The 14,105-nt window shown below is 50.4% G+C and overlaps 1 protein-coding gene across 2 annotated transcripts in view; it reads left to right on the forward strand.

Moving 5' to 3' along the window:
• Positions 1-14,105, forward strand: part of P2RX1 (purinergic receptor P2X 1) — a 483,889-nt gene that overhangs the window by 393,406 nt on the left and 76,378 nt on the right. For both annotated transcript variants that reach the window (XM_078679688.1, XM_078679689.1), the window contains one exon: positions 8,183-8,313. In XM_078679688.1, coding sequence (XP_078535814.1) covers positions 8,183-8,313 — 131 coding nt within the window. The remainder of the gene's footprint in view (positions 1-8,182; positions 8,314-14,105) is intronic.

The following is a 14,105-nucleotide window of genomic DNA, read 5'->3' on the forward strand; positions in this document are numbered from 1 at the left end:
TGTTGATAATGTCCCGCAGGTGGGGTGCGATGACAGCGTCGGCCTTGTTGAAGATGTGGTGAGGGCAGGGGTCAGTCGGAGATCCGGAGTGGACGGAGTTCATTGTGCGGATGGTGTCTTCGGTGCTGATCGGAGTCCAGGCGCGGAGGGTGGTGGTGGGTGGCGTTGCTGCGGTTGTGGCGTGCGTTGGTTGGATGCTGAAGCTGTTGTGTATGTCCGCGATCTTGTTGTGGAAGTAGGACGCGAGGGAGTTGCAGAGGTCTTGCGACGGGGTGATGTCGTTGTTTCCGGCGTTGGGGTTGGAGAGCTCTTTCACGATGTTGAAGAGTTCCTTGCAGTTGTGTGCGTTGGTGTCCAGCCGGTCCTTGTATGTGTTTTTCTTGGTGGCGCGGATCAGTTGGTGGTGTTTCCGGGTGGCGAGCTTGAGGGTGGTCATGTTGTCCGTTGTTGGTTCCCTTCTCCATACTTTCTCGAGGGCTCGGCAGTTCTTCTTGGAGCTCTTGAGTTCGTCGGTGAACCATGGGGTTTTTCTGCTGCCGGGTCTGCTGGGCGGGGTCCTCAGAGGGGCGAGTTCGTCCGCGCAGTTGCTGATCCACTTCGTGAGGTTGTCGGCGGCCTGGCTGGGGTTCGCTGAGCCGGCAGGAGGGTGCTGGCTCAGGGAGGCGGTGAGCTGGTCGGCTGTGATCTTGTTCCAGCTTCTTCGGGCAACCTGTTGCTGGTGGTGGTGGATCGTCGTTCTTTTGAAGGTGAAGTGGACGCAGCTGTGGTCCGTCCAGTGGAGTCCTGTTGCGTGGCTGAAGGCGATGTCTTTGCTGGATGAGAAGACGGCGTCGAGTGTGTGTCCGGCGAGGTGGGTGGGGGTGGACACCAGCTGCTTGAGTCCGAGGTTGGCGAGGTTGTCGAGCAGGGTGATGGTGTTGCGGTCGCTGTTGTTCTCCAGGTGGAAGTTGAGGTCCCCCAGGAGGATGTAGTCGGCGGAGGGGAGGGCATGCGGGCTGATGAAGTCGGCGATGTCCTCGCTGAATCGTGTGCGTGGTCCCGGGGGTCGGTAGATCAGGGTGCCTCTGAGGGTGGTCTTCGGGTCGGTGTGGATCTGGAAGTGCAGGTGTTCGGCGGTGGTTAGGGTGTCGTCGGTGTTGGTCGTGATGCGGATGGTGTCTCTGTGGATGATGGCGATGCCTCCTCCCGTCTGGTTGGCGGTGCTGTCCCTCCGGGTGATCTTGTAGCCCTCTGGGATGGCGATGTCGGGCGCTGAGGAGGCGTTCATCCAGGTCTCCGTGAGGAAGGCGATGTCAGGGGCTGTGGTGTCGAGGAGGTTCCAGAGTTCGATGGCGTGTCTGTGGACGGAGCGGGTGTTGAGCAGGATGCACTTGAGGTGGTTGCTGCTGGTGTTAGGCTTGGCGGGTGTTGGTGCAGGGTTGGTCCGGATGCAGGTGAACTTGCAGGCGTGGCAGCTGAAGGGTCCGTGGGTGTGCTTCGGGGTGGCTCGGTGACATCCCGGGATGGCGCCGGTGTTGAGTGCGATGAGTTCGGCGGCGTTGTAGGTTCGTCGGGTCGGCTTCCGTCGGTGGGGGCCAGGGGTCCTGGCACTGGGCGCGGTCCAGGCACGGACGGGCGCAGACGGGCTTACCTTTGGCGCGCCTTCGGCGCACAATCGGCGCGCCCGCTGCGCGTCAACGCTGCGCGTTCGCACGGTCGCCATATATGGCGAAGTGCGCGGGGGGGCGGAGCAGCTGGGAGGCGGGAGCGGGGAGGGTACACAAGAAAAAGGGGCGGGGTTAGCGGCGGTGGCGGGAAGCGGGGAGGGGGGACGAGGGTCAGAGAAAGGCAACACAGGAAGGAAACAACGAATTACTGGGAAAAATACAGGCAATACAGACTGTCAAAACTACTAAACAATAAATACAGAAAATACCATACAATGCAGAAACAACAAGGGCAGTTCGAGCGAGCACGGACCACGCCGCTCTAAGGAAGGGGGCGCGGTCACGCGACGGAATCGAGGCACACGGGCAGGGAGGCGCACGCAGCAGCTGGTGGCCGTGCGGCGCGGGGGTGTCCTAGAGCTAGGTCACCCGCCCGATACGCAGCATTCTACTCTAATCTTTACTCCGCCGGCTCTCCTCCCCCTTCGGTGGAGTTTGACCAGTATTTTGAATCTATAGCCCTAGTCTGGTTAGCTGATCATCAACGTAAATTCCTAGGCGAAACTTTTTCGAAGGAGGAAATACTGCCAGCCTCCTTTTATAAAACGTTTGCCGCTTCTCTCGTTCCGCACTTAGCCACCATGTACAATGAATCCTTCAAGACCGGCTCTTTTCCACCATCCCTTCGCGAGGCCTCGCTGACCCTCCTTCTCAAACCTGATAAACCAGCGGAACGGTGCGAATCTTACCGCCCTCTCTCCCTTATTAACACCGACAACAACATCTTCGCCAAGTTAATCGCCTCTCATCTCTTACTATTAATGCCCACCATTGCCCTCCCAGATCAATCTGGCTTTATCCCCGGCAGGGCCACCTCCCACAATCTCCGAACCATTTTCTCCGTTTTACACCAAATCAACCCTGCGCTTCCAGCCGTAGCAGCACTGCTTGACGCTCCAAAGGCGTTTGATACCCTGGAGTGGCCTTTCCTATTCCAAGTTCTGTCGCGCATGGGCTTTGGCGACCATTGTCTGCAAAAAATTTGACTTTTATATACTAATCCCACTGCCCGGCTCTGCATTAATAGACTTGTTTCTGACCCCATTGCCATATCCCACGGCACTAGGCAGTGGTGTCCTTTGTTGCCCATGCTTTACGCGCTCGCTATGGAGCCCCTAGCTGCTCGCTTGCGGCAGCACCACACCCATAGGGGCATCGGTTTTTCCTCGCACTCGCTCCTGGTATCCATGTATGTGGACGACGTTACTCTTTATGTTCGCCACCCCCAGGACAACCTCAGTCCCCTGGTGCGTGAGGTCATTCGATTCGGCGGCCTCTCGGGAGGCCAGATTAATTGGAATAAATCTGTGCTCTTCCCTTTAACGGACGCCACTCGCCCATTCGCGTCTGACTATCCCTTTGCGTGGGCTTCGGGCCCCACGAGATATCTAGGGATTTGGCTAAGCAGGGACCCGGACGAGCTCTGGCGCTCCAACTTTGGCTGTGCGGTGGACTGGTTTGAGACCAGAATTCCTCAATGGAGCCGGCTACCGCTCTCCTTGGCGGGCTGGATCGCTATCCTCAAGATGGTAGTTCTCCCCAAATTTCTCTATTTATTTTCCAATATACCCATTCCCCTGACGGCTCATTTTTTTTGTCGGCTACGCTCATTGGCGGTGTTGCTGGTGTGGGCCGGGAGGCAGCCCCGCATTGCTTATGAAACTCTAACGCTTCCCATGATCATGGGTGGTCTGGGCGCCCCAGATTTCAGAAGATATGCCCTTTGCGCTCAAGCCAGCTTCCTTCATTTCTGGCTGCATCCCACCCCTTTCCAGCCCCATGTCGTGATGGAATCGGATGTTGCCTCCCCCTGGCCCCTGTCCACGGCTATATTTGCACCCGCTGTCCGGCCCCGGGCGGAGGTGAACACTGTGGAGACACTGCGCTGGGCATGGCTGCAGTTGAGTCGTCTCGCCGGTCTTCCTCTCCTATCCGCCAACGCCGCACCTATTATCGATCACCCAGATTTTCCTCCCCTGCAGCCTCTGCTATGTCTCGCCTTGCTGCGTCCTTAGGCCTAAGGACCGTAGCGGATCTGTACCCGGGCGACTCCTTCTATTCCCTTCCGGAGACCCCGTCCCTGATGGACACGCTCCTGTTCTATCAGCTACGCGCCACCTGCCGGAAGCTGCACCCAACTTTCCCATGCTCCCCACCTACTTTTCCAGCATTAGATTACGTATACACTTCGGCTTCCCCATGTAAACTAGTTACCAGATTGTATGCCCTCACACTGCTGGCCTCCACCGCTTCCTCCTCTTGTGCGCGCGACGCTTGGAGCGCGGACCTCGGCATGGAGATTTCAGAAGCTGACTGGCTTTACTGCTGTAATCAGACTACCAAGCTCGCCCCGAATTACCGGTTCCGCTTGATCCATTTTAAATTTCTACATAGGTTCTACTGCATGCCTGTACATCTTCACCGTTTGGGGCTCTGCCCAGAAGACTCCTGTAGGCGCTGCTCAGCGCCGACCACGGACTTTGCTCACCTGTCCTGGCTCTGTCCTAAGGTACAGGAGTTTTGGATAGAGGTCTGTTCCACTACTTCTGCCATTACCGGCGCGGACATACGCCCAGATTCTACCATCTGTCTTCTCTGCTTTGTGAAATTTTGTCCCGATATCTCTCGCCGGCTAATCGCCATGCTCCTGGTGCTGACTAGGCGACGACTGGCTATGTGCTGGGGCCGTCGTCCCGCTCCTGAAGTCGCGGCCTGGCTGGAGGACGCCTCCCGTTGTCAAACGCTCTTAGCTGAATTCTGGGACCTAATGCCGGCCAGATCACACCCGGTTGATATTTGGGGCCCTCTGGTTGCCTATCTCCTCTCCCGATCCCCCCCTGGCAGAGTTGCCTCCCCTGCACTTCCCACTGGGCCTGAGCTCATGGTGGCCACTGCTGATGATTGCCCCTAACTGCCCTCTCCTTCCCCGTCCCTTATCGCGCTGCCTGCTGATTCCTATTCGGGCTGCCTCTCCCGCGCCCCCTGCCGGCCCTGGGTCCGCGGCGGTCGCCGGTGCTGGTCCCCGCGCACCCCTGTCTGGTATGGCCTAGGCGGTTCCTTTTCCTTCCCCCTGGGGTTCCTGACCAACGCAGCATCACACCAGGCAATCTTTTTTTTATCTTTCGCACCCACCTGTAGCACAGCAATGTTGAGCTATTGTTTACATATTTGCCTGCTGAGCTTTCGTTATCCATTGTAATAGACGTGGACTCGTCAATATGTAACTGGCCGCCTTGTATTATGTATTGACATGGAGCTTCTCTTTTATGTACTGCATTGTTTCACTATGTATGCATTATAAAAAATGATAAATAAAAGGTTAAAAAAAAAAGAAGACTAGGCAGTGGTGGCCTGAAGAGCCGTCTATACATTCCTCGGATTTTCTAGCATCCAGGCACAACAGTGACGATATTTGCAAATGCTAATTCGATTTTTCTTGCGTGGGACTTTCCTAAATTACAATTTTAGTTTTCTTTCACTTGAATAACCTGAGTTTGTTTTTTCAGAAAAAACACGTGGCCTCCAAGGTCCCATTCCTATCAAAATTAGTCAAATAAAACTCTTGTCTCATTTAATATCCTAATCCAAACATTGCAAGAGTGGCAGCCCTCTAATCATGTTTTCATTATGTACTCAAAATGTTTTGTCTTGGGTGCAAGCATTTGCTGTCGTCTACTGAAATTAAATTAGGTCTGATAACAACCATCCATATTCTGTTAAAACCTTGGAAGATTCTTTCACTCGTCCTGTTCCTATATACTCGTTGATTTCGCCATTGTTTAATTATTATGTTCTACCAATACTTTCTCTCATCTGGACATTTGTAATACAACTTGCCAATGACATGAATAATTCTCTGCTGTAATGATGTGCAAGTTTATTCTGTTGCCCTGCTCTCGCTAGCTCTTGCAGATTCAGCTTTCTCGGCCCTCAACAGCAGGACTTGAAAGCTTCTCTAAAAGAATACTATCCCTTGGAATTTTTTGTATAGTGCATCATTATGCAGGTTTCCATTTGCATGTTATGTGCACCTCAACCTGTGCTTTACCAACTATTGTAACCCAGTTACAGTTTTTTCACTTATCCGGTATATCTCAAAACTTTGCTTTTTTGGCACCACCCCTTTTAGGGTCTTTGATATTTGCTTGATTGTTCTTCAAGGGGCGGGCTGTTATTTTCTTCTATTTGGTCAACCAAAAATAAACTTCCCTCCGCCATAAATGAATTTAGATTACTTCAAACAGTGCATTAAATGATGCTCGAAGTTATGGGCAACTGGCTCGCACAAACCCATGTTCATTGACTGTGTTCAGTGCGGAAATTCATTGGATGTCACAGAGATTCCTTCTGTTTGAATGAGGCAATGTCATTTAGCAAAGATAGGAATTCTGTACTGGTCCCAGTAGCCTTGTTAATGGTAGACTCGAAGGTGAGAGTTTTGCCTCTCACATACTGGAGCACTCTAACACCCAGACAGTTGTGTCAACCTCTAGCCACACCTTTGTAAATACTTTGAGAAAGAAAGCACTGAGTTGCAAGACTTGGAATCCTGTGGTCCCAGATGATGATTTCACCATTAGTCAAGGTCCTGCATTAGAACCTCATCAAACAGACCTGGACACTGTGGTAGATTAATCAAAATTCCCTAAGATGGGCAATAACTCACTATTTTATGAGCATGCTGTACAAAGTTCTACAGAAAAAGGCACATGACGGAGTCTTATAAAGGGGGGGGCATATCCTTTCCAAGAGCATTATTGTTTGGTCATTTACATCACGTCTTATGTCATTTTAAACGTAATATTTATAGGCTTTTGTGTGCCATGGAAGGCAGTCCTCGACAGCACACATAATCATTAAACTCCAATACAAACCAATCTACAACACAAAATACCATTCCACATAATTACCCTCCAAAACACACAATCCCACAACACATAATTGCAGTACACACAATACCACATAATTACTATCCACATAATTCCACAGCGCAACACACCACATACATACACTCCATAACACATAATTGAAAAACATTGCCATTTAGAATGAGAATAGCTCCAACAAATACAAGACCTATTGCATAAGTTAAAAACATTGTCATTTACAATGCCGATAGCTTCAACCCCAACAAATGCGAGACCTGTTGCATTTCAAATGCTTGTGTCTTCTGCAGGAATTTTCTTCATCTAAGGTAGCTGTGGTTGATGCATTTCATTTTGGCCAATTCTTCATAGAACCATTTATTGAGGGCTTTGATGCTTTGTTTGGGTTTGCGTGATTGGCTGGAGCAAGGATACCACGGGTCATTGTCATATTTAGGTAGAGGCTCTTCAACAGAGATCCAGGCTCAGTTGAATCACGTTGAATCACGTTACACAGCTTCCACTTTATTATAAATAGACTCAAAGACTTCTGTAGAGGTATTCTGCAGTGTCTGTAAAGGCTAAGGGATTTGTTGTCTGAGTGGCAATTGATGCATTAAGTCGGTGGGCTTATGGTGAATTGGCTTCTGCAGTGATTTACTGTGACTCACCTATCTCCATCTCTAGATGGGATTGTGAACCCCAAGTCTAGCAGAGCAGAAGCTCATCCAGTCTATGATGGAGCTCCTGTTCTGCCAATCCTTAAATGAGACCATGAGCTACAAACCCCATGGTCCCTTCTCAGATGCAAGCAAACGTTTTCCCTGGCCCTAGGTGATCAGTTGAGAGGCCTGCATGTCCATGTCCTTTGTGGTGCATACAAGCCACTATGACCTTTTGAATGCACTAAAAGGATCATTGGTATTGATGCAAGCAGATCTACACTTAGGGTATTTCATTATCTCATCAAGTTGACATCAGTGCTGGGGTTGTTAGGTCAATCGTCAGTTCAGCTGAATCATGTTCTAGTTATGTCTGAACAGAGAGTTATCAGTTTAAATTTAGCCAAAAACAGAGGTAGGTACAATGAGTAGTAATATGTCCAATGCCATATGGCACCTTATTGAGCTAGTAAAACAGCTCAGAGATTTAGTATGCCTGAAACTGAGATCCAAGTGTGATGTTAGGAAGTTGATCTTGTTTCTGAAAGCACCACCGTTTTACTACTTGTATTGATTGCCCTATTTGCAATGGTAGATATTGTGTGTCTCAACTATGGAACAAACTGAGATCTGTGTGTAATCCGAAAGCCATGTAATGGAATCCCAGTGGGATGACTCAATCGTTCGTCATTTTGTTTTGATAAATTGAGTACTATTAAGTTACCTAATAATACGAATTCTTATTTACATTGTTGTGATATGGTAAGAGGTTGGCAGGGATGGTCAATAAAACAAAGTAGTGTTTTTTTATTCTTTGATGACTTGCAATGATCAAAAGTGCAATACATATCCATTTACATTTTATATGGTTATTTATTTTGATATGTGAGCACTAGCAAAATGACCTAGACGATGGTCTCTAAAGTTTTCTTTTATGGTTTCTTAACAGGGTGGGACTGTCGGCATCATTATTGATTGGGAGTGTGATCTGGACTGGTCTATAACATTATGCAAACCATCCTATCGGTTCATTGGACTTGATGATCCTCAACTTCATGTGTCAAAGGGCTTCAACTTCAGGTGAGGGTATCTTTACGTTCTGAAATGTAATCTGGAACAAATGAGATGGTAGCACTAAGATTTCCACACAGAGAGGTAGCATAGGACGAGAAAGTCACACTATTTCCTTTTGGGTTTGCATAGTGTGAACAATACCCAGGATCGGTAAGGACACACTTACACAGATATGTTAGTGGACTGTGACAACACGTGTAAAAATCTGCATACATTCCAAACAGCAACTATGTCTGGGGCATACGACTGATCAGAACATAAAGAAAGAAAGTACAGTTTCATATAAAGAGCTGGTTCTGGGGGTTCCGTGGACTAATGCACCCATTTGAGAATCTGCTTTTGACCACGTGGCCACAGGTTCGAATCCTAGAGGGTCCACTCAGCTTTGCAACCTTCCAATGTTGATAAAATGAGTATCATTGAGTTGGGTAACAATAAAGATCTGTTATTTGCCAATAGTTTTAGGAGACCTCCTAGGGATGAACACTTGCTCGTTATGTTAGATGGTATCAAATATGCAAATTACTACTGTTACATCTAGGAAGAGGAACAGTGTCTGCAGACAATGCTGCAGTGAGATGTGGAGAGTTAAGGGCACCATAGGGCAAAAAGAGCAGCATCATTTGGAAGAGCTACAGGCACTAATTTATGTTATGGGGTGTAATATTTGTGTGACCAGTTCTATGGTATGGAAGGACCAAGCTGCTGTTTCTGACATGAGATGACAAAGCATGGTCTCTTGGTCTCTGCCTGCAAAAGTTAATGTGTCTACTAAAATAAATAAATACAGATATGATGTAGATTTGTGAACTGATTTTCACACACAGATGGGTGTAAATTAGAGCAAAGATACACACCTGTGTGTTTGGCCATAGTCGAGTAAAGTGTAGCCCTCATTCACAAAATGATGCACCTCTGACCTCTCCCAGGGTTCTCTTCTACTGCACTAGGCTGGACTTAACTCAGAAGACGCAGACATAGAACTGTCTGGCTTCCTAGATCCCTGTATGATAGGCTGCTCCAGACCAGGTATTTTCTTTGCACTTGATTTCTAGTCTTGGTTTTGTAATTGGATTACACAGCTACAACTCCTAGAATGTGAAGCAAAACATCGACTGTAGCAGCTAATCACACATAGAACTTGGAATCTTGGCAAGGTTGTGGGTAAATTAGAAATGTCAGCCATCAACGCTCCTATCAATGCAGCCCAAGCAATAGCATTGTCAGCCCTCCTTTTTAGCAGCTAAAACATGGTTGCCCCTGTGCCTGATCAGCTGCTACATAGGTCACACTGAAAACGTCATTAATCATTAAAGGGCCTTTGCCGTCTGTGTGTCTCCACACTAGATATCATGAATAACACTGTAAGGTCTTCTATGGAAGAACTAAGGGCTGGGGGCAAAGGACTTCCAAATAAAGAGAAAGGTTGACAATGGGAAAAAAGGACAGAAGAGCATTTGTGAGACAGAAAAAAAGGAAAATAGGGAGAAAGAAAGGAGAGGGAGGAATGAACGGTGAAAAAAGATTAAAAGGAAAGGTGGTAGGAAAGGTGAAAAGAAGGACAGTGAAATCAGAAAACATGCAAAAAAAAGATTAAGCGAAAGTAGAGAGGGCAAAAGAAAGGATGAATAGTGGAAGGGAGGAATAAAGAAAGGATACGTAAAAGCAAAGAAGAGATAGTTGGGTAGAGAGTTGATAGATGGAATGGTGAAAGGATTGATGGATGGAAAGGTGAAAGGATAGTTACAAGTTGGAGAGATCGATGTGTGAATGTATATATAGGTGAAAAGATGCATGGATGGGAGCGTAAAATATTGGATGGGTCGATAGAAGGGAAAAGGGTAAACGAAGTGAAAGAAAGTTGTAACAACGAATGACAGGATGGTTGGGTGAACAGAATGGAGGATGGATAAGTGAATGGTTGAAAGAGTGAAGGTATGGGTGAGTGGAGAATAGCATGGATTGAAGGTTCAATGGTTGAGTGTATAGTTGAATAATAAATGGGTCAAAGGATCAAATGAAGGGTGAATGGATGTTTTGGTGGACAAGTGACAAGATGGATAGATGAAAGGATTGATAGATCGGTTAGTGAAAGTTTGTTTAGATAAGGAAAGGATGAATGGGTGAGTAGATGAATGGGTGCATGGATGAATTAATGGAATCTTGTAGTGAGGAATAGCCTTCGCTTGCTCAATGTCAAGGCTTGACTCGAAGTGGGGGCTGGGGCGGTGGGTGTTAACATTTTGGCTACTCTAATGTATCTAAGATGCAGAAACTCCCCTAGGCAACCTTTCCCGAAACTGTGCTGGGAAGAAAGTCCCTTGATTATCAAGAGTAGTTACTTCGGCCACCAAGAGTCATTGAATGAAGGTCGGAAACCTTGACATGAGAGTCAAAAGTAATGAGCAAAAAGCAATCTTTTTAAATGGTTCAGTCCTGGAAAGGTAGATTTGCAAATCCTGGTGAATGTTGAGGGTATGCAAAATGTCTTCCTCAGGAGTAGATGAAATAGGCAAAAAATGGTTAACACCAAATCATTAGAACAATGAAAAGAAGTCTGCACATAATTATGCAAACACAGTTTAGGGCCTTTTGTCACTATTATCTGAAAGAAACAGGTTAGTATTAGATTCCTTACTTTAGAATATCCCCAGGCGTCAGACTGGATCCGGAAAGTTTTGCTTAGCAGTATCCTTGCGCGTCGGTAGGCGTCGTCCGCGGCTCCGCGTCCATCGTCGGCGTCGTTGGCGCCGTGATGACATCGTCTGAGTACTTAGACGCCACTCTCGCGCGCTGACGTCAGTTCTTCTTTTTTCCGTGCCAGCAGGCGCCGATCCGGAAAAAGTGATACCCTTTGTCATTTTTTGACTACACTTTTTCGATCCTTTTGATCCGTTTTTTGAGTCGAACAACTCCATCGGTGCCGGTAGGGATGCCCGTGTTCAAGCCCTCTGTCTACTGCAACCGACTGATGTCGGTTACCGACCCCCATCACCGGTGCCTACATTGTTTAGGGACCGACCACGATGACAAGTCGTGCCTCGACTGCCGGGCCTTGATGTCGAAGGCTAGGCGGAAGCAGTCCCGTAAGTGCCTCGAGCTCCGGCAGTCGGCCCCGCGCCGTTCGAGGTCCCGGTCCAGGAGGAGGTCGAGGGCCCGGTCTTGGGGCCGGAGTCATCACAGCTCGTCGAGTCGACGCCACTCGTCGGGCTCCAAGTCCTCAGGTAAGAGGCACAAGAAGTCGAAGAAGCGACACCGCTCTTCTGACTCCCCCCAACGCTCGCACGATGCGTCCGGGTGTTTGGGCGACACCGCCCACGCGGCTCAGCCGAAGCTGCAGGCGTCGCAGCCAGCCCCACACCCGCCGGTACCTGGGCTGAATGCGATGCCGGAGGAGATTCGTGACTTCCTCGTGGCCATGAGGACTCACTTCCCTCCGTCGAGGATTGTCGGCGTGCCTTCGGGCCCCGTAGTCCCGACTCTGGGCCTTGGCGGGCCGGCAGCTTCGCTCCCGGCGCCGTCGGGTGCTTCGGCCCCGGCGCTGTCGGCGACTTCGGTTCCGACGCCGCAAGGCCCCACTGGGTCCGGGTTGCCGCTGGTCGACCTCACGACCCCTCTGCCGGTGCCGACCCCCAGGGTGTCTCCCCCGACGTCATCCCCCATCCCTCACTCGGTCTGGATCGGCGTTGGACCGGCGTCGATTGACGCCGCATTCGACGCCGGCCGGAGAACATTTCTTCTTTGATCCGGCTCCATCCTTTGCCCCTAAATTTCAGGAGATGGAGGACTAGAAGGGTTGGGAGGGGTCTGAGGACCCTCTGGCACGTGAGTGTCAGTCTTTTTAGGACTGGACAGAGGAGCTAGGGGAGGACAGTGGTCTAGACACCTCACCTGACACTGGTCTTGTCTCCACTCCTACCGTGGCTACGGAGGAGGGGGCTGCTTATAGTGTGGTGCTGATGCAGGTAGCTAAGGCCTTGGCGCGTACGCTCCCCGTCGCTACTGTGAGGTCCAATATCCTCACTGAGGTCCTTAGGCTGCAGGCTGGCTCTCCGGAGCCTTTATTGCCGTTTAATGAGGCGCTACCTGCGGTTCACGGTAGGCCACGAGCACTTTCAGTTTACCGTGCTACCCTTCGCAGATCATCTGCGCAGATATGGGGTTTCAGTTTTCCCCTATCTCGACGACTGGTTGTTGAAGGCGGGCTCGCCCCAGACAGTCGTCAGCCACCTCCAGACTACGGCCGACCTCCTGCACCTGCTGGGGTTCTCCATCAATGTGCCGAAGTCACACCTGTGACCCTCTCAGAAGCTCCTCTTCATCTGAGCGGTCCTAGACTCGGCGCAGTTTCGGGTTTATCCTCCCGAACAGCGGGTTTGGGATATTCTGGCTCTGATTCCGATCTTTCAGCCTTTATCCCGAGTCTCCGTCAGGTTGACGCTGCGGCTTCTGGGGCTGATGGCCTCCTGCATCCTTCTGGTGCATCATGCCAGGTGGCGGATGCGGGCTCTGCAGTGGGACCTGAAGTTCCAGTGGGCCCAGCATCAGGGCAACTTGTCCGACCATATCTTGATCTTGGAGGGCACTGAAAGACAGTATTAGTGGTGGCTCACGGACCGCGATTGGGTCAGCGGAAGATCCCTCTCCCTACCCCAACCGGAGCACGTAGTTGTGACGGATGCGTCCTTCCTGCGCGGGGGGACCACATGGGAGAGGCGGAGATCAGAGGCCTCTGGTCTCCGGCGGAGTCCAGGCTCCACATCAACCTTCTGGAGCTGCGGGCGATCCGACTTGCGCTGAAAGCATTCCTCCCCTCTGTCCGGGGGAGTGTAGTGCAGTTGTTCACGGACAACACCACCGCCATGTGGTACTGCAACAAACAGAGTGGGGTGGGGTCGTGGACCCTATGCCAGGAGGCTCTGCGTCTCTGGCAATGGCTGGAACATCAGGGCGAGTCCCTGGTGGTTCAACACCTGGCAGGTTCTCTGAACGCCAGGGCGGACGAACTCAGCCGTCAGTGCATGATGGATCACGAATGGCGTCTGAACTCGGACGTGGCGTAAGCCCTTTTTCAGCAGTGGGGAGAGCCTTGGTTAGATCTATTCACCACAGAAGAGAACGCGCAATGTCATCAGTTCTGCACGTTGGCATTTCTAAGGTGGCACTCGCTCGGAGACGCTTTTCGTTGCGAGTGGAGCTGCGGTCTGTTGTACGCCTTTCCGCCTATACCACTTCTGCCCAGAGTGCTGAAGAAGATCAGGCGCGACCAGGCCCAAGTCATCCTTGTGGCTCCGGACTGGGCACGAAGATACTGGTATCCCGAGCTACTCAGCATGTCAGTCGATCCCCCGATTCGTCTGCCTCTTCAGGAGGACCTTCAGCAGAGGACCGTCCTCCACCCGAACCTGTCCAGTCTCCACCTCCATGCGTGGAGATTGAGCAGCGACAGTTGAGGCCATTTGATTTGCCTCCTGAAGTCTGCGATGTGATTCTGGCAGCCAGGCGTCCCTCCACAAAATCGGTATACGCGTGCAGGTGGAACAGATTTGTGGCATGGTGCACAGCAAAGGCTGTGGATCCACTCTCTGCCCCTCTTTCTGAGGTTCTCCTCTTTCTTCTTTCGCTTGCCCAGCAGGGCTCTGCTCTGGGCACTGTCAAGGGTTACCTCTCTGCCATTTCCGCCTTTCTAAGGCTACCTGATCAGCCCTCTCTTTTCAAGTCCCCGGTTGTAAATAGGTTCTTGGAGGGCATCACTCATATGTTTCCTCCTGTTCCTTTCGTGATGCCTCAGAGGGACT

Source organism: Lissotriton helveticus, chromosome 3_1, assembly GCF_964261635.1.
Source record: "Lissotriton helveticus chromosome 3_1, aLisHel1.1, whole genome shotgun sequence".
NCBI lineage: Eukaryota > Metazoa > Chordata > Amphibia > Caudata > Salamandridae > Lissotriton > Lissotriton helveticus.